Source organism: Palaemon carinicauda, chromosome 40, assembly GCF_036898095.1.
Source record: "Palaemon carinicauda isolate YSFRI2023 chromosome 40, ASM3689809v2, whole genome shotgun sequence".
NCBI lineage: Eukaryota > Metazoa > Arthropoda > Malacostraca > Decapoda > Palaemonidae > Palaemon > Palaemon carinicauda.
Genome location: NC_090764.1, coordinates 17,177,155 through 17,202,154, shown reverse-complemented (window position 1 = coordinate 17,202,154; position 25,000 = coordinate 17,177,155). Strand labels below are relative to the sequence as shown.

General features: G+C 45.1%; 1 protein-coding gene across 2 annotated transcripts in view; it reads right to left on the bottom strand.

The window, feature by feature from the left end:
• The window catches only part of LOC137631557 (NADH dehydrogenase [ubiquinone] 1 alpha subcomplex assembly factor 4), a 45,417-nt gene that overhangs the window by 19,795 nt on the left and 622 nt on the right, over nucleotides 1-25,000 (bottom strand). For both annotated transcript variants that reach the window (XM_068363368.1, XM_068363367.1), the window contains exons 2-3: nucleotides 13,721-13,878; nucleotides 3,398-3,492 (exon numbers count right to left, since the gene is read on the bottom strand). In XM_068363368.1, coding sequence (XP_068219469.1) covers nucleotides 3,398-3,492; nucleotides 13,721-13,877 — 252 coding nt within the window. In that variant the 5' untranslated portion in view covers nucleotide 13,878. The remainder of the gene's footprint in view (nucleotides 1-3,397; nucleotides 3,493-13,720; nucleotides 13,879-25,000) is intronic.

Here is a 25,000-nt window from a genome sequence, read left to right as displayed (position 1 = left end):
ATCTCCTATATGTTTAAGAAGCTTCGCTGGGATTTGGTCAACACCAAGAGCTCTACCATTTTTCATCATCAGTGATTCCTCCAGTTCCCCCATTGATATGTCATGTTCAGTGCTGTTTTCAGCATGTTTCAGTTAGAATGGAACCATTATTAGGATCTCTGATTGCATTTATCTTGAATAAATTTTCATCTATACACAGCTAGTTAGTGATATTTATGTGATATACAAGAGGTTCAAGGGAACAAATAAAAAGTGAAAGACAGGGAACAATGAAACTGGGGCTGGCAAAACACAACAAGAGGATTCTAAAACAATATAGTGTGCTAAAATTGGCACACTGCAGGTGTTTCCACCTATGAGGATTTATAACCAAAGAGGTAATTTCCATTCTTTTTATCTTTTTAACTCAACTTAAAAAAGCTAACAACAATTTCTTTTTTCTTGAAGGTCTATTAATTCCAGATTTAGAAAAGGAATCGTCCAATAATCTTGGTTAGCATATTTTCCAATTTCAATCTCATTATATGGAAGCCATTAACAAAACACAACTTTCATAAAGAATGCAAAGAGGGAAAGGAACATTTAAATCAGTTTTCAAAACTATATTCCCCGCTTTCTATTATTGAGTATAACCGAGTACAGTACTTTGAACAATGTTAGGAAGAAATGTTATCATGTCATCACATAGGAATAAGTAAATGAAACCAACAACCACAAATTGTATTGCAATGGGGATGTAACAGTGATATCGACCAGTGACTGTCACACACACAGCTTGTTTTTCCTGCCTTTTGGCAAAATTTACATTTCCGTTTCAAGTATTTACTAGCCAGAAATTAAATAAGGTATGCGACACTTCAAGAAACTATGTAATAAACAATATATAACATAAAAGATAATGATTATTTACTAAATAGACTTAATTAACCCTCATTAAAACCGAGTTCGTTAAAACAGATCAGCCTTGATCACACACACTTCAACCAAATTGTTTACATACTACACATTGAGATACATTCTCAAGTTTTAGTTAGCAATTATTACCTGGATAGTGCAACAGAACTATTTTTGGGAGATCATGATCTGCATTCCCTTTGTGTATCGTGTCAAGGGCAACATGGTGATTTAAATAACTTGTGAATAGTGCATTTCACTCTTAGTGACACTCATGTTAAAGTAATGTATATTTCATTGGTTTTATATCAAGTTAACAGGTCTAAGTGCAAAAGGCTAGTTGATTATAGTGGGAATGATGACGATAATGACACGTTTCCTTCTTTGGACAACACATAAGTTCAGCCATCTTTTGATAGTGATGAGATTCACAAGCTCTTGACATCATTTGCTTGCTTTGTTAAAATTCAGAAGTCCTGTGAATCATCCATTAAAACAGTAATGGTAATTCAGGTCCTTCACACCGGGTTGCAAAACCTAACCTTACTCACCCAAGGTCAATCTCATACTAATAGTTTATCTTAATTTTCTAATCTATGAAAAATAGTCATCTACTTCTTTTATATTTTAATATCAAATTTGCTAAATCTTTAATAATTTTATGGATAAAATTAATTGCACCAATAATCCAGAGACTAACTCATGACTGATAAAAACACTTTGAGTGTGTAGGTTAGGCTATTTGTTGAGCTGCAATAATAGGACCTAAAGAAAAAGCATCCAAGGATCTGAGAGTATAGTACAATCGTTCAGGAATTGATCCGTGAAAGTGTTCTGCCTCTTCCAGTCACCAGATCTGAGGATTTGGGCTATTGTGTGGTTCTTGCACAATGCTAGGGTTGCAGCAAGACCAAGGATATCATGTTCTCTTGGGGGCCCCTGAATATTTATATGCTTTCATGACTGTTTCCCTTAGCCAAAAGAAAATTGTATTCCTGGACACCTTTTTAGAGCGGCCAGTGCTCACAAACAAATTTATTAGATTTTTTATGAGTGCTGCCGTTTATATAAAAGGATAATGCTCGAAGGAATATATTATCTATTATGCTTTGTGAATATAAGTATAATGCTTATTTTATTAAGTACTGAACTGTGTAAAGTACATCAGATTTTGATTTTAGATCTCAGGAGACCTGTTTTATCGGTGCGGCTCTGACAAGACTACATTTTTATAATTCTCTAAATAATTGGCTCTTCTAGCTTCAAAGGTTGGTGACCCGTGGTCTAGAGCATCTAGGCTTGTCCAAAGTCGCAGTTGTGGAAACAGCTGAAACGGTCCGACCAACTTCAAAATAACATGCTGGGAGTTCTGGGATGTCCAGAGATCTCTTTAGGGAAAAGTTGTGGCGAAAACCCCTGGCCGTACGAGGCAAGCCTGGCTAGTGGGAACAAGCTGGAGAATGATAAAAAGGATCCAAAAATAAGGCTGCTTCTGTGCGTAGAGAAATGCTACTCTCGACTCTCAGGTTCTGGGAACAGGAACGAAGGGAGAATTTCAACGATCTAATCGGAAATACCTCCAAAAGTCATCCCCAACATAATCAGCTCTATAGGGATCAAAATTCAAAACACTAGTAGGAGGCGTGGGAGACCTATACATAACAGAATAATCAGGTACCAAGGACACTGGGATAGGAACCAGCTCAGGGAGCTCAGCAGCCACAGCCAAGGGATCTGTCACAAGTATTAACTCAGGATCATAATGCACATTCTCAATAATGGGTGATAAACATTAACAAAGTTATGGATAACTTTCAATGCAAAAACGAGTTTACATTTCTTACCATTGCTGGAAGAAAACGAGGAAGGAGAACAATCTCTCTCAGCTTGTTTCTTGCATCGAGAATGATATCTCGACCACTGGAAGGATGGCCACTCCCTAAAATACTCGTAAGGAGATCTTACGGACCATCTTTTGCCATGGCATGAGGAGCAAACGGAATGTGGATCGAATTCAATCCGACTCATGAAGGTACTATGGTAGGCCGTCATAGCAGAGGCACGAATGCATAACGCTAAACATACTAGCCATAATACTGTACAAACAGTTGTAAATAACAAATAACAAAAGAACAGCTAGTGTCAGTGGCATAAGAAAAGACGCAAAGCACTAAGCACTACTGTAAAAAGGTATTCCAAAGTGGATATGAAAGTTGTGATCGGAAGAGACGGGAGAGTATATCTCTTCTTACAACGGTAACCAGGAGATGAGTGACTTAAGCCATTCAATGACGCATAAAGCCGCCATGCACTAGGGTTGTCTAGCAACCTATTATGATGCAATCGAACCCTTTTCTTTTTTATTGTCTGGTCGTAGAAAACGAGAATAGGAGTAACCCATTTAAATGACTCGGAAGCTTGTATCCGCGTAGGAATAAACAGACAAGTGTATATTGATGCTACAAAAAATACAGTACTACCCTAGTAAAAATATAAAACTTACTGTAACATCCTTAGAGGAGACATAAACTGTTCTAAGTCTTTCTAATAGCTCTTTATCTTTTGCTATTAGACCTTCCTTTGTCGCTTCTGGTAGACCTGAAACAAAATGTGGAACTTAGATAAGTAGTATAGTATCATGGGGATGACATTTCATTCACTATTAACAATTATATGCAAAACTTGATCAAAAGACAAACTCTTCAACAAAAGTTATGTAGTAAAATACAGTAATACCTCAGGATGAGAAATTAATTCGTTCCGGAGTGGCTTTCGTAACATAATTTTTTCGTACGTTGAGTCGTGTTTTACATGTAAATTGACTAATGCATTCCAAGCCCTTTGAAAACACCATACTGTATTAAATTTCATAATGAAGGTTAAACCAGAAAGTAATAGAGCCAAATACATTTGAGTCCTTCAATATACCTAACATAACCGTTAATACCAGATATTAGAACCTGCCACCCATTGAGGGTTATTAGGTGCTTTGATTGGCCAGACAGTACTACATTGGATCCCTCTCTCTCGTTACGACTCATTTTTTCTTTGCCTACACATACACTGAATAGTCTGGCCTGTTCTTTCCCCATTCTTCACTATCTTCATACACCTGAAGATGTTCCTGACAAACTGGCTTTTTGGCTCCTGGGGGGCCCCTTATTTTGAATAGGTAGGTACAAAAAATAAGGAGTCCCTACACCTATGGCTTATGCATGCAAGCTGTGTGTTGAGATAAGCAGTGTGACTATCAAGATAAAAGTTATTCCAAGTCTTTGTAGGAAAAACTGTTATAACCAAGACTTTCCCAATACTATCTCGCCAGGGTATGCGGATGCAACAGTATTGACATAATACTAGGTACACAAGGAAGCATAGTTTACCTGCAGTGGTTTGAGGTCAGCTTGTGCAGAGAACCCAGGTTGCTGCTTTCCACAAGAGAGAGGAGGATGAAAAAAAGAATAAGAACTAGTCAAACCTTTTCATTCACATAGATTAAAACCGAGTAACAGTGCCCTCAACCTTCTGCTACTCGTCCAATAAGGAGGTAGAGGTATTGTACCAGCTGTTGTACAGCCACCACAGGGCCGATAGAGAATGTATCGAGCCTCCTGTGGGTCACATCTTGCGGGCTATGAACGTATTTTGACGTTTCCACACCCCAGCCTGTAGAACCTGCGTCACTGAAAAGTTTCTTTTGAAGGCCAGGGACGTAGCTACACCCGATATCGTGGGCTCTGGGGCAATGTGAAGGAGGAGAGTCTGGATTCAGGGCATGGTCTATGACCCTGCGAATCCAAGCAGAGATGGTATTCTTGGTGACCCTCCTCTTGTTCCTCCCTGTGCTGACGAAAAGTGAAGGCACATGGGGACGGGCTGCTGCTATTCTTTTGAGGTAAAGCTTCAAACTTCTCACTGGATAGAGTATGAGATGATCAGAGTCGTCTGTTACAGAGAGTAGCCTCGTAATCCAGAAGGATTGAATCAGGGATCCGGCACTCTCGAGCTGTTAGCGAGTGCTGGTGCGCAGGTGAGCGTTGGTACACTGGTGAGCGCTAGCGCGTAGCTGAAGGCTTTGCAGGAGCACAAGAGCGCTGACAAGTAGGAGAGCGGTGCACGGGAAGCGTCGGCAAGGGCGCACAAGGAAGGCGCATTGCTGGAACAAGCGAGGGTAAGTGATGCTTGGTCATGCAGCAAGCAGGCCGCAGTAGAACAGGAGAGAGGAAAGGAGAAGGCAGGTCAGAAGGTCGGAGAGATGCAAATGATCGGCGAGCTGGTAGATCAGGAACAGGGATGTGCCCTTTGGAAGGGCGAACATACACCGAAGGGGGTCGCACTCAATCCACAGAGAAGTCCAGGACTGAAGTCCAAGGACTAGCGGCAGCGTCGTCAACAGAAGGTCTAGGAGAAGGCGAGTCGAGGGCCAGAAGATTATGGATGAGAAGGCTCCTCTGCGGGGAAATGCTGCGTAGAAGAGACTGAAGAGCTGAAAAGGCTGAAGAGCCGAAAAGGCTGAAGAGCCGAAGAAGCGCCTTTTCACCGATAGTGAAGGGACACCTCTCAGGTGAAGAGGAGGGCGAACCCTGTGGGAACGTTGATGCCCTCTGGAGGCCCGTAAATCAGTAAGCTGACCTTTAGAAGCAGCAGTCCTTCGCAGAGGAGTCTCTATGGGTGAACTCCCCCAAGGAGGAGAAACACTCGCAGGAGAGACGGACGAAGTACTTTGCTTCCCCCTAGAAGGATGAACAGGAATGGGGGAAGTGCAATCAGCAATGGTGGAAGAGTCCAAAGGAGCCAGAGCATCAGTAGAAAGGGCAGCAGACGACGCCTGTGACACCACTACATCAACGCAGGGCAGAGGATCCACCTCCAAAGTCGACGAGGGCTACAGGCTAGCAACACGGATGAGAAGTTGCAGCAAGGTATTCTTGGAGGGGGGACCCGTTAGCCCCAAGGATGACCACACCTGTACAAAGGGAGAAAGAGACAAGGCCTAACCCAGGGGGAGAGGTGGGGCCACTTCGCTAAGGGAAGCAACACCATCTCTCGAGGACCGGGGTTGACCATCAGTTAAAGGGCCTACGCTCTTACTTAATGGTCTCTCGGAAGAGGCCAAACGAGCAGGAGCTTCAGAGGAAAATCGGGAAGCGGAAGAAGAAGGTATGCATCGAGAGCTACCTGAGAAAACGTAGCCGGAGCTAGTTCCTCGAGGTTAGCGTGTTGATTATAAGCCGCCACAGGCACAGGAAAACAGGAAAGTGATGGCGCAGTGACAGCAGATTCTGCAGAAACGAAAGGCACTGCTCTTCTACACCAGCTATCTTGAAGAAAAATAAAACAAATTATGTAATAAAAACTCCCTCGGGAGGAGCAACTAGTCTGTGGACAGGAAAGGTGTCCACCGAAAGAACAGACACAAATTAAGGACTGCGCACTCCTTTCCGCGACCGACATCGATGGGAGAAGGAGAGTGACAGCGTAAAAAACTGTTACAAAACAAGAATTACAATTAATTAACTTCTCAGGAGAACCACTCAACCAACCAGTGGGAAGGGGGTTCCCCGCAGAGACGAAGCTTAAAATCACAAATTTTAAGTAATTTGTATTTTTCCTAACAGTACTTACCTCGAACTACTTTCTTAGGAGTACAGTATCTGGGATCTCCTCCCATCCGACCAGAGTTTTGTGTAGTTTACCCTAAACCCATTTTCTATGAGGGGCAACCTCAGGCGGAGTGATACGTGCCCTGAGGCTAACCCCGGGTCAGAGAGCATGCTTGCTCAGGTCTCGACCTCCAGTAAGTTCTTGGTTGCTAAGGTCTCTAAGAAAACCAGGGGACACTCGGGGAAGGCAGGGTGGGCCATTACCCGAAAGTAGTTTAAGGTAAGTACTGTTAGGAAAAATACAAATTACTTAAAATTTGTGATTTGTTCCAACACGAAGTACTTACCTCGAACTACTTTCTTAGGAGACTTATATTTTAGGAGGTGGGCGTGGCCCTAAAAAGTTCTTAAGACCGTGCTGAGGAATCTCCATAGACCTAGAAAGTGGCTAGGTCATGTTGACCCCATAGAAAATGATTGAGAGGAAACTACACAAAAACCCATCTTAGTGTCTAAGAAACTCACCTGTGCAAGAAAAGTTAGGGAACATGTCTTCCTCTTGATGAGGTACTCATCTCTGGCTCAGGGCCCTCACAGAGCCCACTTGAAGCGGAAAAGGGGGAAAGGAAGTACAAGGGGGTTTAAGGAACGAACCTGTGTCTCTTGTGCTTGTTACCCGCGGTTATCGCTGAGGCTATGCCTTTAAATCGTTTGGAGCGCTGAAACGACGGTACCTATCGAGAACCCGTCCAGGGATCTTCTTGAATAGTCCTTCAAATAGTGAGCCGTGAAGGTAGACTGGTTGGCCAAGGTGCCTGCCCTTAGGATCTGGCCCACTGCCATATTTTTCTCGAAGGCCAACGTAGTACTCAGGCCCCTAATGTCATGGGGCTTGGGTTTCCCCGGCAGGGGGATTCCCGCCTTACTGTAGGCCCTGATGATGACCTGCCGCAACCAGGAGATGGTATTCTTCGAGACTGGTTTCTTCACGAGGCCCGTGGAAACAAAAAGACTCTTGATCCCGGGCCGGAGTCTTGCTGTTCTTTCCAAGTATTTTCTCACTGCCCTGACGGGGCATAGACGCAAATCCTTCACATCGTCTGACCGGGGGATTGCCGGAATAGAGAAACCCTCAAACCTGGGGTCCCATACTGCAGGGTTCTGGGTCTTAGCTACGAAGGAAGGAACGAACTTGAATGTGACTTCTCGCCAACCTTTCGAGTGAGCAACTTCATAGGACAGACCATGAATCTCGCTTACCCGTTTAGCTGAAGCTAACGCCAGCAAGAAAACTGTCTTGAGAGTGAGATCCTTGTCCACGATGTCTTTCAAGGGCTCGAACGGATGCTCGGATAACATCTTCAGGACCCTTGCCACGTCCCATTGTGGCACCTTCACAGCTTGCGGGGGGCATGATTGCTTAAAGCTCTTAATGAGCATGAGATATGTCTGGAGTTACCCAGGTCCATGCCCTCCAGGAGAAAAACTTGGCCCAAGGCTGCGCGGACTCCCTTGATGGCTGGAATGGACATGTTGACCACGTCCCTGAGGTAAACAAGGAAGTCCGCTACCTGCAGAATGGAGACCTTCAGGGGCTTGATGTCCCTAGTGGCACACCATTTGGTAAAGGTGGCCCATTAGCCTGGTATACAGCTGTCGATGACCGTCTCAGGTAGCCCGACATCCTCGTTGCTGTACTCGACGAATAGCCTTCCCTCCTCAAGAGACGCTCGATAACCTCCACGCGTGAAGGCAGAGGGACCGTGGATTTTCGTGGAACCTTTGGAAGTGTGGTTGCCGGAGAAGATCTGGCCTGTCCGGAAGGGGCCAGGGCGGCTGTTGTGTTAGCTCCCTTAGGTCCACAAACCACTCTCTCTCCGGCCACCAGGGCGCTACCAAAGTCATCTGTAGGTTGCTTGTCTTTCTCACCCTGTTGAGGACCTGCCTGAGCATCCCGAAGGGGGGAAAAGCGTTCACGTCGAGATTGTCCCACGGATGTTGGAAGGCGTCTTCGAACGCCGCTTTTGGGTCTGGAACAGGAAAACAGAACACGGGGAGCTGCGTGTTCAGCCTTGTTGCGAAGAGGTCCATCACCGGCGAAACCCATTTCTGAATGACGGACCTGGCTACTTCCGGGTGTAGGGACCATTCGGATCCCACCACTTGCCCCATCCTACTGAGGCCGTCGGTGAGGACGTTCCTTTTCCCTGGGATGAACCTCGCTGATATTCTTATCTGTTCCACTTCGGACCATTCCAGAAGTTGTAAAGTGAGGACGCACAGCTCCTTCGACCTTAGGCCTCCCTGCTTCTTTATGTAAGCTACTACCGTGGCGTTGTCGCACATCAACGCTACGGTGTTTCCCCGGAGTAGGTGTACAAACTCCTGGCACGCTCTTTGTACTGCCCTCAACTCTAGAACGTTGATGTGCTGGGACTTCTCTAGGGCTGTCCAGTTTCCTCTTGCTGATTTCCCTAAGAGATGAGCACCCCACCCCTCCTTCGACGCGTCCGTGAACAGAAGCATCTCCAGAGGGTCGGCTGCAAAGGGCATCCCTTTGAGGGTGTTCGTCCTGCAGCTCCACCATTCCAGGACCCGTTTCGTGTTCGGAAACACAGGGACCACTCTGTGGGGGGAATCCGTTTGGATCCAGTTCTCCTTCAGGTTCAATTGGACCTCCCTGAGCCTTAGCCTGCCCTGAGGGACCAGTTTCTCCAGACACACAAGGTGACCTATTAGTCTCTGCCAGTCTTTTGCCCTTCTGGGTTGGTCCGTCAGGAAGGGGCGGAGAACCTGGTCTAAGTTGTCCAGCCTGTCCACGGAAGGGAAGGCTTTCACTAACCGGGAGTCCAGAACCATCCCGAGGTAGGTCGTCCTGGTGGAGGGAATCAGTTGAGACTTCTTCAGGTTGATGGTGATCCCCAGAACGTTGCAGAACTGCAGTAACCTCGCTCCTTGCTCCTTCAGTACTTCCTCTGAGGCTGAAAGTAGCAACCAATCGTCCAGGTAACGAATCAGGCGGATGCCTTGTTCGTGTGCCCAGACTGAGACCGTTGTGAAGACCCTCGTGAAGACTTGGGGGCAGTGGACAACCCGAAGCAGAGGGTTTTGAACTGCAACGTCTGGTTCTCCCATTTCACCCATAGGTACTTCCTGCTGGAGGGATTAACCGGGATCTGGAAGTAGGCATCCTTGAGATCTACTGACATCATGAAGTCCCCTTCTCTCAAGGATGCCAATACTGATTTTGGAGTGTCCATTTTGAAGTCCATCTTGCAGACGAACTTGTTAAGGCTGAGAGGTCTATGACCGGTCTCCATCCTCCTGTTGCTTTCTCCACCAGGAACAGCCTGCTGTAGAACCCCGGACCTGGGTCCCAAACAGGTTCCATTGCCCCTTTCGCCAACATCGCTGAGACCTCTCCCTGCAGAGCTGTCCATTTCAAGGGATCCTTGGGGGCTAGCCACTCCGCCTGCTGATCTGGTATCAGAGGAGGAGAGTCCGCTAGGAAGGGCAATCTGTACCCTTCTTTCAGAACTGTCACTGTCCACGGGTCTGCTCCGTGTTTTTCCCATGCTTGCCAAAAAAGTTTGAGGCATTCCCCCACCCGAGGCTCCGGCAGAAGTAGGGGGCCTCCCTCCCTATCTCCTCCTCGATGAGCGGCCTGAACGACTTCTTCTGGAACCGGAGAAGGACGGTCTATAGGCGGCTTGATTCGGGGCTGATCCCCTACGGGAGGGCTGAGACGACTGGGACCATGTTGTCGCCGAGTTGTCTCTCCTAGGGTGGTTAGGAGCGGGCCGAGGAGGGCGAAGCGAGTCGACGGAGGGTCTTCTAAACGTCGGCCTCCTGACCGGGTGGGGCCTGGTCTCGGACGGCTACTTCATCCTCCGAATTCTCTCCATCGCTTCCTCCGCTGCCTTCGGGGGAAATATTGAGTCGTCCCACAGGGTCAGGTTCCTCAGAGATCTGGCCTCTCTGTCCGGCAGCCTCCTGGATATCTTGCTCAGAACAGTGTCCCTCCTTCGTAGGACCCAGTTGGCAGACATGGCTAACGACTGGTAAGACAAGAATTTTAGGGCCTTGCCTCCTGAGCTGATGAGTTCCTTGAGCAAGGCCTGGGTCTCCGGAACTGACAGGTCGTATGATGACTGAACGCCCACCAGGGTGGCGGCCCACCAGTCTAACCAGGAAGAGACGTTGACAAGGTCCTTCGACATCTCCTCCATCATGACCGCCTCCGAAGGAGAGAAGCAGATCGGAGCCGTGGAAGCCCTTTCTTCTGAGGCTCCTTGCCCTAGTACTGTGAGTGCTGGCTCCAGTGCACAGGCGCCCGCTCGCTGTCCCTCTGGGAGGTAGAACCTGCTCTGGGACTTCAGGCCCTGGAGCAGCTTGGAGGAGCTCTGGCTCTTGGACGACTCAGCGTGGTTGGCCACTATCCTGTCCACGTGAGCCTTACCCAAATAAACGTCCCTCGCCAAAGGGAGGGCCAAGGAGGGGCGCTGCTGGACTGGGGCGTCCACTATTCTATTTAGGCTGGAACGCCAAGCATCTTCGGAGGAGGGTTCCGGTATGTCCAGCCTGTGGTGACTTCTGATGAGGCCTATCACCCTCCGATAGGCCGATACCTCCGCTGCTGACCCCTCTCCATGGTCGTCGAGCTCCTCTGACGGGGGTGCTGGTGCAAGTGACGAGGGTACCCCGACGGAGGACCCCGCACGTGGGGGAGTCCTGGACCGACGCTCCCGCGGGGGCTCCCGACGAAGGACGGGCATCTCCGTCGGAACGGGGGCCTCCATCCTGGGCCTAACGTCTCTCCTGGAGGTCCTCGAATCTACGGACCTGCTCGTTGAGGAAGGCCGAGGGCTGCGCTCGTGCCGAGCTAGGTGGCCCTTGGAGGTCAGGACTCGGCTGCCAGACCGAAGGGGCGACTCTCTCCGCTGGGCGGATGGAGTCGGAACCTTCGCGGTCTTATGCCTGTCAACTGGAATCTGCCATGAGGAATCCCTCCGTCGGATGCCGCTGCTGCCGGAGGAGTATCTATCTGGGGAGGCCGTCCTCGGACGCCAACCTGAAGGGCCCGGGGCCGCAGCTAGTTCCAGAAGTCTGTCTCGGTGAACCATCACCCATTCGTTGTTCTTGGGGGATCTTGGGCGCCGACTCTCGTGGCGCGACCTCGAGGGGGAGCGGGAACGGAACAACTTCCAGCGGGACTTCCCTTTTCACCTCCTGAGGTTCCTCAGCGCCTCATCCTCCGAAGAGCAGGAAGGATCCTCCACCGATGAGACCGACGACTTATAGGCCCTCTTCGAAGGCCTCGGCTCCCGCAGTGATGTAGGAGGATTCCTGCGACGCTCTGTGGACGACGACGCCTGCAGAAAAACCTCTGGGAAGACATCCGACGGCGCTGGGGGGGAGCGAGGAGGCTGTCCCGTGGGAGCCCAGGTCCCGAAGTCATCCTCCATCCTCATCGGGGACTTGAAGGGCGTCTTAGGCGGAACCCAAGCAGTGGCGTCCGACGGCGGGGAATGCTCCTTCTCGACTCGCCCTCGGCTGCTGAACCACCTGAAATGCACGCCCAAGAGGCTGGGGAGAAATTAGTAGCATTATTACCCCACATGGGGTCATCAGAGGAGACGTGACCAGCAGGCACTAGGTTACCATCTCCCGAAAACACTCCCGCCCCTCCCTCGCCTGAAAAGACGCCACAACCCCACGGTCATGAAGATCAGACTCCTGGGCAAGGGCCGCGGGCCTCTTCCCCGCAACGGACTTACCTCGTCCCCTACTCTGGGTAGGAGAGGCTGGGAGAGAAGCTCGGACTGCCGAGGTGCTCGTCGAAGCAAAGGAGGAAGGGACGTTGGTCTTCTTAGGCGACTTCTTCGCCGCCTTCTTCTTCTTGGTGCTATACCGCACCCACTGCACCTCGTTCCACGATTCGCACTCCGGACACGTGTCGGAAGGGGAACACACGCTGCCCCGGCACGATGAACACAAGGAGTGCGGGTCAACTTCTGGTTTCGAAAGGAACGCTCCACACGATTTGCCAGCCATAGGCCCAGGACAACGGCGAGGATGCTCCATGATGAAGGAGAAGCACTACGAGACACAAGCGCGAACAGAGAAAGCACAAAGGGACCACGTGGGAAGCGCGTGGGACACAAAGGGTCGGGGACACACAAGTCACACTGGGATAAGGAGAGCGGCGAGATGATATCGCGACGCGACCAGAGAACTTACTGGAGGTCGAGACCTGAGCAAGCATGCTCTCTGACCCGGGGTTAGCCTCAGGGCGCGTATCACTCCGCCTGAGGTCACCCCTCATAGAAAATGGGTTTAGGGTAAACAACACAAAACTCTGGTCGGATGGGAGGAGATCCCAGATACTCCTAAGAAAGTAGTTCGAGGTAAGTACTTCGTGTTGGAACAAAGTTAAATTATACCAGTTATAATTTTACTTAATTAATGAAGAAAACCATTCAGAAATGCAACCTAATCCACAAACGGAAAAGGAGCTACCCCCACAGAGTATACTGCCGGCCGCCCACAAAAAATGAGCGGCGAAGACCTTGAGGAAGAGCAAGACCAAAGTCAAGCTCTGAGAGGGCTGTACTGCCCTTCCCCAGTAGATTCCTTCTAAGAACACTTAGAGCAGAAGGGGACAACAACAGCCGAATGGAGGAGTATCCAAACGATGACAATTTTCCTGCGGCGGCAGCAAAGATACACGGAAGACTGTCCAAGAGAGAAAGGTTGGAAAGAAAGATTCTCCGTCCTTGAGAACCTGACATACTACGCGGTCTCACACAGAGCAACATACACTGTAAAGAAAGCTTACAACATATACATAAAAACATTAAGAATGGTTTCACATACTGTATATAGAAGAAAAACATAAGTTAAAAAGACAAAGATTAATGGCAGTCCAAAATAGACGAGAAGGAAGAGCGGTAACAACTGTTCTCCCTCCGAGCCAAAAGCAAAGTGAAGCACAATCACAAGGTGTGTGAGTGAGAGGGGTAGCTAGCTAACCCCCTACCCCCTGCTAACTAGTGGGATGAGTATTTAACCCTCGCTAAATTTTATTGGCTCGTCCTTTCAATTTTGCCGAAAGTAATACCCTTATAAATATCATAGGTTTGTATTCCAGTTACGGAACAACTAAAAATTTTTAAAATAAAAACAGTTCAGTACTCAAATGAAAATATTTGTAGTTGACTCACTTTTAACTGACTCCTCAATCAGCTTTGCTGTGGACTCGTGTCTTGGGGCTTTGGGACGATTCTTCTTCATTATTGACCGTTGAGCTCGCTCCTCTATATTGTAATTATAAACAGGATTTGTAGCCTTTCTTCCCAAAGCTGAAAACACCTTACCCATCCTGTTTAAAGTGATAAATAAAAGAGTGATTTAATAAATTTCTACATAACTCTCAAAATTGCTTTTAACACAACTGAACTATTTACATATAATTTTTTGTGTGAAAATTATACAATTTCTATGTAAGAGGAATAAGAAGATTAATCCCTATGATTAGGCATGCATCTGGGGCACCCTGCACTCCTACAGAAATTAAGCCATTATGTTGTCTGGAATTTTAACACAAAAAAAAGCCATCATGTTGTCTGGAATTTTAACACAAAAAAAAGCCATTATGTTATCTGGAATTTTCGCACAAAAAAAAAGCCATTATGTTGTCTGGAATTTTAACACAAAAAAAAGCCATTATGTTGTCTGGAATTTTAACACAAAAAAAAACCATTATGTTGTCTGGAATTTTAACACAAAAAAAAACCATTATGTTGTCTGGAATTTTAACACAAAAAAAAGCCATTATGTTATCTGGAATTTTCACACAAAAAAAAAAAAGCCATTATGTTGTCTGGAATTTTAACACAAAAAAAAAGCCATTATGTTGTCTGGAATTTTAACACAAAAAAAAGCCATTATGTTGTCTGGAATTTTAACACAAAAAAAAGCCATTATGTTATCTGGAATTTTCACACAAAAAAAATGTGACTGAGATTGAGAGTTTAGTATTAAAGATACATTTTAATTGTTTTCATCCATACAAAAATTTAATTTTTAAAATAATTTGTAATTTTCTCAACTATATAAACCTTAAGCTTTTCAACAATGTAAACATCACCCACCCAACAAGTGGAGCTACCTCCACTTTAAACTAGGACTTATGGGGTGGAATACTACATCGGATAATATATATATATATATATAGATATACTGTATATACTGTATATACACATATATGTATCTCTCTCTCTCTCTCTCTCTCTCTCTCTCTCTCTCTCTCTCTTGTTATAGCTCATTTTTCCTTTGCCTACACATATACCAAATAGTCTGGCCTATTCTTTCCACATCCTTCTGTCCTCATACACCTGACAACACTGAGATTACCCATTTTTCTTCACTCAAGTGGTTAACTACTGCGCAGTTAATTTTTCAGCGGTTACTTTCCTCTTGCTAAGGGTAGAAGACACTTTAGCTAGGGTAAGCAGCTCCTCTGGGAAAAGGTCACTCCAAAATCAAACCATTGTTCTCTAGTCTTCGGTAGTGTCATAGCCTCTGTACCATAGTCTTCCACTGTTTTGGGTTAGAGTTTACTTGCTTGAGGGTACACTAAGGCACACTATTCTATTTCCTTATTTTCTTTTCTCAATGGGCTATTTTCCTTTTTGGAGCCCTTGGATTTATAGCATCCTGATTTTCCAACAAGGGTTGTAGCTCAACTAGCAATAATGGGAAAAATACAAAATTCATATCCAAATTTTAGATTTGTTCCTACATCTAATGCCAACTTTGGATCTTTAATAGGAGACTCATCTAGAAGGGTGGAACTCCCTACAACCAAACTGACCTTGGAAATATCAATGCACTTTAGTCTTGTATGGGAGTGAAAGTAACAACTCATTTCAACCTCCTAACAACCTGAGCAGGAAGCTGTTGCAGGTCTTAACCTAGGTCAATACCAGGATGTCATGAAAGAATCTACTGTATATACATAAGGATATAGTGTCTGAATGTATGGTCACTATGAGAAATGGGTTGCATAAATTTCATCCATCCTACCCCTCGTCTGAGAAAGTGAAGGAGATACTTCACTACAAACTTGTCTGTGAAGAAAAATTACTGTCGTGAAGCTTGTCTGCGTGTATTGTCAGATCCAGCATATTATAGAGTGACTGCTTAACTTTATGTCGCAACTATTATCTTAGACGAGATGCTACTTGTCCAGTGATCTAGCTAGGTTTGTTATATGACTTGTCAAGTACTGTAACTACCGCAGGACCAAGGATACAGTTATCCAGGCATCTGTGGCCTGTGAAGGTTTCAGTCTTACGATACTCCTCATTTCAACTGTCGAGTTTCCAGCATTGCTGAAATTATACTACTATTAAAAGACGAAGGTTTGTATCCGTGTGGGGAACCAATAAAAGAAATGGTAAGGGTTGCATTTTGTGGCAATACCGTTAACCTTAACTCCTTGCTAAACACACTCCTATATTTTCTGCAGGCTTATCCAGTTTTTTCCTTAAAGATAATCAAAATTTAATTTACATCCATCCATACACCAGCACTGGTAAACTTTGAAACCTCACATTTCTCCCTAATTCAGGTTAGGATGCCATTGAATTACTCTGCCTAATTCAAGCTAGGATGCTATTGAATTACTTTATCAGGCCGTCCCACTATCGCCACTTAACTGAATCAACCTCAGATCCCATGTTCTTATCCATTGTACATGGAAATATCTCTACACAAGACACAAAAGTTACACCAATTGTTGTTGCAAACCACTTTTTATGCTGTAAGTTTACAAGGACACTCTGGGCTCGGGAAAAAGGAAAAAAACAGTTTGCAGCAAAAATTGTTAGCAATACCACACAAAACATGAGATAAGCAGCTACAAAAATATATGAACTATGTACAGTATTTAGCATGGTATTAAAGTACTGTTCCTGACTTAGCTATCACTTTATAAAATACAACTAATACCTTTTTGTTCATGAACTTTCTAATGGGGGATCCGGTACCTTCGTAAAATTTATACACGATTACCGATCATCTTACAATCTCATTTTTTATGGAGACTGAAGTCACCGAGGTGTTAAAGTTTGTAAGGAAATTAATGAGATATGTACTAACCTTAAGTACCATCGCTTAACCTAACTTAAATCAGTGTTGTTACTAACCTAAATTGAGATACAAAATCTCATAATTATCTTCAAGTGAAAACAGCATTTCTAGGAAAAATTTTAAGATAGAAAATTGATTGGTATGAATAAGACTGTAAAAATTATGCCAAAGCAACATATACACAATATACTGTATATACATAGTGGGCTACCTGGATTCAGAGGTACAGATCCTAACAAATTAAGGATGAACAGGTACTAGAATATTTAAGTTAGTTTAAATCAGGGTTATTTTGATTTAAATCAGAGTAAAAAATCATGATTGAAATAAAAATAAAATATACTGTCAAAAATTACTTCAGAAAAAAAAAACTTCCAAAAGTAGATACTATTTAAAGTATTACAACAAATGAACAAAATACTAGTTAATAGCTATAACATTTTGGGTAAACTTGGTGCTCTTAAGAATTGAAGTTGCTGTTGTAATTATACAAATTATAAAGGTCTTCAATGTTTTGACAGCATTAATTGAAACTAAAAGTTTTGTTGCTCGTACAGTATGCACATGGAGAAGTCCTCGATATGTTTTTAGTTTCCTTTCTTACTGTGTACTCTATGCTAAAAATAAAACTGCTGAACATTTGCTTTTTTTTTTTTCAGTTTTGCTTGTTTATCTCTGTATTTATGTACTACTTACTATAATTTGTCCAGTCCGATTAAATCATTGGTCTGAATTTTGGTTTTTATGAGAAAAACTCATCTTGAGTAATATATATTATACTATTGTTTCTTTTAACATAGATCAAGTTTAATACCAGAAAATACCCTATTAAGACTGAAACAAATAATCAATAGCAGCAAATAGGTAGGCTATTATTGAAAAATTTTATTTTCATTAGTAAAATAAATTTTTGAATATACTTACCCGATGATCATGTAGCTGTCAACTCTGTTGCCCGACAGAAATCTACGGTCGGGATACGCCAGTGATCGCTATACAGGTGGGGGTGTACACAACAGCGCCATCTGTGAGTAGGTACTCAAGTACTTCTTGTCAACAAGAACTCAATTTTCTCCTCGGTCCACTGGTTCTCTATGGGGAGGAAGGGCGGGTCCTTAAATTCATGATCATCGGGTAAGTATATTCAAAAATTTATTTTACTAAGGAAAATAACATTTTTCAATATTAATCTTACCCGATGATCATGTAGCTGATTCACACCCAGGGTGGTGGGTGGAGACCAGCATACATGTTAACAAAGAAGCTAAGTATCCCGTATCTTATTTTAGCCGTTATTCAAAATAACAAACATAAAATAAATAAGTACCTGGTAAGGAAGTCGACTTGAACCATTACTCTGCCTTTTTAAGTACGTCTTCCTTACTGAGCCTAGCGATCCTCTTAGGATGCTGAGCGACTCCTAGGTGCTGAAGTATGAAGGGCTGCAACCCATACTAAAGGACCTCATCACAACCTCTAATCTAGGCGCTTCTCAAGAAAGAATTTGACCACCCGCCAAATCAACCAGGATGCGGAAGGCTTCTTAGCCTTCCGGACAACCCAGAAATATTTCAAGAGAAAGATTAAAAAGGTTCTGGAATTAGGGAATTGTAGTGGTGGAGCCCCCACCACTACTGCACTCGTTGCTACGAATGGTCCCAGAGTGTAGCAGTTCTCGTAAAGAGACTGGACATTCTTAAGATAAAAGACGCGAACACTGATTAGCTTTTCCAAAAGGTTGCGTCGAAAATATTTTGCAGAGATCTATTTTATTAAAAGGTCACGGAAGTTGTGATAGCTCTAACTTTGTGTGTCCTTACCTTCAGCCAAGCTTGGTCTTCCTCATTCAGAAGGGAATGAGCTTCTCGTATTAACAGTCTGAAAATAATAGGATAAAGAATTCTCTGACATAGGCAAAGATGAATTCTTAACTGAACACCATAAAGCTTCAGACGGGCCTCGTAAAGGTTTTTAAAATAGAACTTAAGAGCTCTACAGGACATAATACTCTTTCTAGTTCATTTCCAACCATATCGATAAGTTTGGAATAACGAACGATATTGGTCAAGGCCGAGAAGGCAGCTCGTGTTTGGCTAGAAAACCAAGATGTAGAACATGTAGCCGTTTCGGATGAAAATCCGATGTTCTTGCTGAAGGCATGAATCTCGCTGACTCTTTTAGCTGGTAAAGCATATCAGGAAAAGAGTCTTAAAGGTGAGAGCTTTCAGGGAGGCTGATTGAAGTGGTTCGAACCTGTCTAACATAAGGAATCTTAGAACCACGTCTAAATTCCAACCAGGTGTAACCAAACGACGCTCCTTCGTGGTCTCAAAAGACTTAAGGAGGTCCTGTAGATCTTTATTGTTAAAAAGATCTAAGCCTCTGTGACGGAAGACTGATGCCAACATGCTTCTGTAACCCTTGAAAGTGGGAGCTGAAAGAGATCGCTCTTTTCTCAGATATAAGAGGAAGTCAGCTATTTGAGTTACAGAGGTACTGGTCGAGGATACAGATACTGACTTGCACCAGTTTAGGAAGATTCCCCACTTCGATAGGTAGACTCTAAGGGTGGATGTTCTCCTTGCTCTAACAATCGCTCTGGTTGCCTCCTTCGAAAAACCTCTAGTTCTCGAGAGTCTTTCGATACTCTGAAGGCAGTGAGACGAAGAGCGTGGAGGCCTTGGAGTACCTTCTTACGCGTGGCAGACGTAGCAGGTCCACCCTTAGGGGAAGAGTTCTGGGAACGTCTACTAGCCATCGAAGTACCTCGGTAAGTTATTCTCTCGCGGGCCAGAGGGAAGCAACTAGTGTCAACTTTGTCCCAACGTGAGAGGCGAACTTCTGCAGTACCTTGTTGACAATCTAGAACGGAGGGAATGCATATAGATCTAGATGAGACTAATCTAGTAGAAAGGCATCTAAAAGAACCACTGCTGGGTCCGGGATAGGTGAGCAAAGTATTGAGAGCCTCTTGGACATCGAGGTTGCGAAGAGATCTATGGTTGGCTGGCCCCAGGTGACCCAAAGTCTCTTGCATACATCTCTGTGGAGGGTCCAATATGTTGGAATTATTGTCCCTTCCTACTGAGACAAACTGCTAAGACATTCAAGTTGCCTTGGAAGAAATTTGTTACTAGTGAAAAGTCTAGACCTGTTGAACAGGAGAGGAGGTCACTAGCGAACTCGCACCATGTCAGAGAGTAGGTCCCTCCTTGCTAGGAGATGAACATCAAAGCAGGGAGTTGTCCGTGTTGACCTCCATTACTTTGTCTTGAAGGAGAGACCTGAAGCTTTTCCAGGTCAGACGTACTGCCAGAAGCTTCTTGCAGTTAAAATGCATTGTCCTTTGACGCGAGTTCCATAATCCCGAGCATTCCCTACCGCCTAAGGTCGCACCCCAGCCTACATCCGATGCGTCTGAGAAGAGAACGTGGTTGGGAGTCTGAACAGTCAGGGGAAGACCCTAAAAAAGGTTGATAAAGTCCTTTCCTCAGGTTAGACCAGACTTATCTTCCGGAAACCGGGATCGAGACCGCTTCTAGCGTCTTGTCCTTTTCCAGTGAAGAGCTAGATGAAACCGAAGAGGACGGAGGTGTAGTCTTCCAAGTGACACCAATTGCACCACGGATGACAGTGTCCTAACTAGACTCATCCACAGCCTGACAGGGCCGTATTCCTTCTTCAGCATCTTCTGGATGGATAGCAGGGCTGGGGATTGATCTTCTTGTTCAGCCATGTCCTCATCAGAGGGTTCCTCATCCGAAACTGATGAGGAAACGGCACCGGATTGGGCAACGTCTGACTCGCTGAATCCGGTCGCACTGGTGGATGCGTGACGGAGCCGGACACAAGATCATGGTACTGCTGCACAGTCTTGTGAACTGTCAACCATGGGGAAGCGAGGAAGTACAGCGACAACCCGAAACTGTCTAGACTGTCTGGGTAGTACAGACAACCCCTTATCGGGTTGCTGAGGTTGCCGCACTGCGTCACAACAAGTCACCTCTGCTGGTTGTTGAACGTCTTCCCAGTGACACACTGAACGTCCACAACCACCTCCGAGAGTAGCATAACATCAACGTGCGACTGGCAACCCACACTGGGTCGCACCGGTGGAGGAACCATCTCAACTGGCGGACGTGAGTAGGATACCTCAGCATCAACAAGGCGTACAACCAACCGGTAGGAAGGTCGTTGGCAAGAAGGGTCTTCTCCGTAAAAAATCCTCTATCAAGGACTAAGCTTGGACTGCATGTCTTGCAACAAAGCCCAAGGTCTATGGGAGCAGGTGTGGCAACAGACGGGGTTAGTGACTGAAGCGGAACCATTAACCCTCCCTGGAAGCATGTTATGCTTAAATAAAAGTCCATAGGAGGCTAAGCAGCTTAAGGCTCCTCTCCAAATGACAGAGTCCTCAAGGGAATATCAGAAGGAGGGAGAACAGCACTTTCTCATCTACAGGAACCATATCCGAGAAAAGCTAGGTTCTCTCAGTGAGGGTTTCACTGGTGCAAAAGCAGCAGACCAGAAGGCAACGTTATGAAACTGCTTGACAGTCTGTGAACTGTCAAAAACTGAACTGTCAACCACAACAGAAGCGTGAGGACATACAGCACTGGTGTATAAGTAGCAGACCAGAAGGCAACGTCATGTAACTGTTTGACAGTCTGTGAGTTGGCAACAACCAAAGTTGTGTGGGGAAGCCTCAACTCCTGACTGACTAGTTTGCTGCGGGCGAGTGGCGGTAACCACAGTGTGTTGCGGAGGCTGACACACCGTGTCAAAACACGGCAGCTTGTGGTAGCTCACGCACGGCAACGGAGTGCTCTGTGTGTGGGAGTCATCATACATCTGGCAGGGTTGACTGTGCATGGGTGGAGGAGCTCTCACAACAAGAGTGTGAGAGCAGGAAGCCATGCCGGGCGCACAACCGTGGGAGGTGTAGGCCCACGGGTGCATCGTCAACCTTCTCCGCAGTCGGAGTGTGGGAGCTGGCAACAACAAAAGCAGAGTGCTGGTGCGTGGGAGGGGCTGCGGTGGGTTGAGGAGCATGCGGTATGGTATGCGGAGCATGCTGTAAGGTATGCGGCTCATGCTGCATGGTAAGCGGAGCATGCTGTAAGGTATGCAGAGCATGCTGCATGGGCTGCGGAGAATGCCGCATAGTGCTGGAACCCGGCAGCTCTACAGAACCTTCCCACTGCTGATGCGGTAGCTCACGCATGTTAGCAGATGGTGCAGCAAGAACATGCGTCTGGCAGGGTGGACTGCGCATCGGTGGTGGAGCTCTCACAGGTGGAGTGTGGGAGCAGGCAGCCGCAGTATCTGCTGAGCGCACAACCTCGGCGGGTTGTAGGTTAACAGGTGCATTGTCAACCTTCCAGCACGATACTCCTGCATGAAGGAGCAAGCTGAGACTGTATAGTCTGCAGCATGGACCACTAGGGTCTATGAAAGACAACAACAAACGGAGCTACTGTCCGTTGTGACTGAGGGTCTAAAACAGCTGGTGCGGCAACAGACGGAGTTACTGCCTGTTGCGGTACCACCTTGCCTCTCTTGGGAGGTGTGCAGTTGTCGTACTGCAGCGAGTCCGAACTGACCCAGTGGCTACACCTAGGCCATTGGACTTGCGCGGAAGGGACCGACTTGCACTTAAAAGCTGCAAGATTTGGTCCATGGTTTCTGCGAGAAACCTCTTCCGCAGACGAGGAATAAATGGGCTCTCTCGTCTTTGTGTGGGTGGGGTGATCACGTCGGCAACGTGTGTAGATACACCCGAAACCACGGAGGGAAACGTTTGTTCGTCGATCAAGACCTGTGGAACCCATAAGTCCTTCGACATTACTTCTCCCCTGGGCTTGGGAGCTTGTAAGAGGTATCGGACAAGGTGAACAACTGGCACGAACAAACGAACCCTCGAACGCAACACTGTAACACTTTGCGCATATCACTTTATCACTTTTGATTTTCTGTTTGCACTTATTTCACTGAACTCGAAACTTTAAGTGGTTTGTACCTGAAACACGCAATCCTATCCTTCATTAAAAGGTAGTAATTGCGAAAACAGTTTTACAATGTAACAGAAAAACATAATGAAAGATAAAGAATTCAGTGGCTGGAAAAGAGACTAAACACTAGATCAAATAAACTACGTTTAAAATCTCTCACCGCATAAAGCCTGGGAACAAGAATAAAACTCTAGAAACGTTTTACCTTCTTCCCCTATAGCGACTAGGGAGAAGAGTAAAAAAAAACGAGAACAACGTTACCCGCTTGAACGAAACGTTTATCCTCCTCTCTCTCCCTCCGTCTCTATCTCTCTCTCTCTCTCTCTTGACTTAGAACCTGAGAGATGAGCCCAATTATATATCGTTAAAACATATTATTTGTTAAAGGAAAAAAACTGAAAGGTTTCCCAAATAAAAAGTTCCTTTATTAGAATTAAAACCATTTAAGCTAAGAAAGAATGAACGAAACGCTAGAATCGGTTTACTCTTACTGCAACGTGAAACCGTGAAATACTCTCTCTCTATCGTAACGATAGAGCGCAAGTTGAACGTTCTGAACGTCAACAACTGCGGAGACTAAACTAAACGTTAGTTCAACTTTGAAAACAGTACGAGACTATCAAAGAAATTCTTTCAAAAACATTAAAATTAAAATAGCATAAATTCTTAACAGGAAAAACGATATGACGGGCTCAATGTTAATTAACTTCGGTTCCAAGTAAGGACCGCCTACTATTAGGAAAGGTCGCATATAAACAAACATAAAAATTAATTTTTATAAGTTTATAATAAATGGAAAGTTAATCGAAGAGGCCTATAAATGGCGGAGAGATATAAAATAAATCTATAACTTTGTTAAGCAAAAATACCAAAAACCTAAACACACTTCCGTCTAAGGGAAGGGTGGGTCATTAAAAGTGAAAGAGAGTCTATACTCTCTTCGACACCAACACTTCCGTCTAAGGGAAGGGTCGGCCATTTAAAAGTGAAAGAGAGTCCATACTCTCTTCGTCACCATAATTAAATCTATCCAAAACGAGTTCAAGTTTTGAAATGAAGATAAAACCCCTGCATAGCGAAAGCTCAAAACTGGAATAGTGTACTTCACCAAAAAGTTGTGAAAACAAGTCCAGTTAGAGACGGCGTATTAGTAGGTCTTGCCGGTGGCACGACAGAGGAAAAATTGAGTTCTTGTTGACAAGAAGTACTTGAGTACCTACTCACAGATGGCGCTGTTGTGTACACCCCCACCTGTATAGCGATCGCTGGCGTATCCCGACCGTAGATTTCTGTCGGGCAACAGAGTTGACAGCTACATGATCATCGGGTAAGATTAATATTGAAAAAATCATTTAAATCAAGAAAATGGATTTAAATCATAAAAATCCAATATAAATCAAGTAAACTGATATTTATGATTTTTTGGAAGAAAATCATGATTTTTCTTCAACCCTGGTTAAAATTAGGCTATTAATTTAGATTATGGAATACTAAAACTGCTTACGAAAGTTCTATATGTCAAATGACGCAGGTTGGCTTAGGCAGATAAAAAGGATATTGCAATCCCATTAAAAAATCAGATATACATCGTAAGTTAAGGTACTTCCTCCTAACCTTACCTAAATTAGCATGTTATTACCTTCGAGGGGGGCAACACCACAGTTACCCTTACTAGGACTGGCTAGCAGGTATGGTTGTTATTCTACAAACTATCCATCAACTCTGAATGCCATTAGATCAAGTTCCGATTTTTTAATGTACCCATCTCTTGACAAAGATAACCATTATTACTAGGCGGGATGTATGGAATTGGTTGGGACAGGTTGTAAACTTCCTTATTAATTGTCAAATTGATTTTTTTTTTGTGGAAAATGTGGTTATCATTATCCAAAATACTATATTATGAAGGTAGTTTTATAATTCACAAAATATTATGGTGTATTGTTATATATCCATGAGTGACGCAGTTTGGGAAGCAAACACGGGGTTGTGAATTAGTCTTGGGGGGGGGGGGGGGGGTTGCTGAGGGACTAAACACCCCAGTAGGCAAGCAGGTAAGGCTACGGCTCCTAGGTCGCACCTTGGTAGCTAAGTAAGAGCGAATACGACTCCTAGATTAGGTTAAGTGGTGGAACCTTGAGTTAGGAGGAGGTCTTGTCTTTGTTTCCCTTTTAAAATGGGGGTTTCCAGTTATACGTTTAGGAAATTTGGGGTGTATGTATGATAGCGGTCACCTCTATGTATTATTATGTCTAACTTTGAATACGGCATTGTAAGGGGGGTCGTAGGGGGCGTTAGTAGGTAAGGACACGGCTTGTAGGTTAGGGGGGAAAGCTT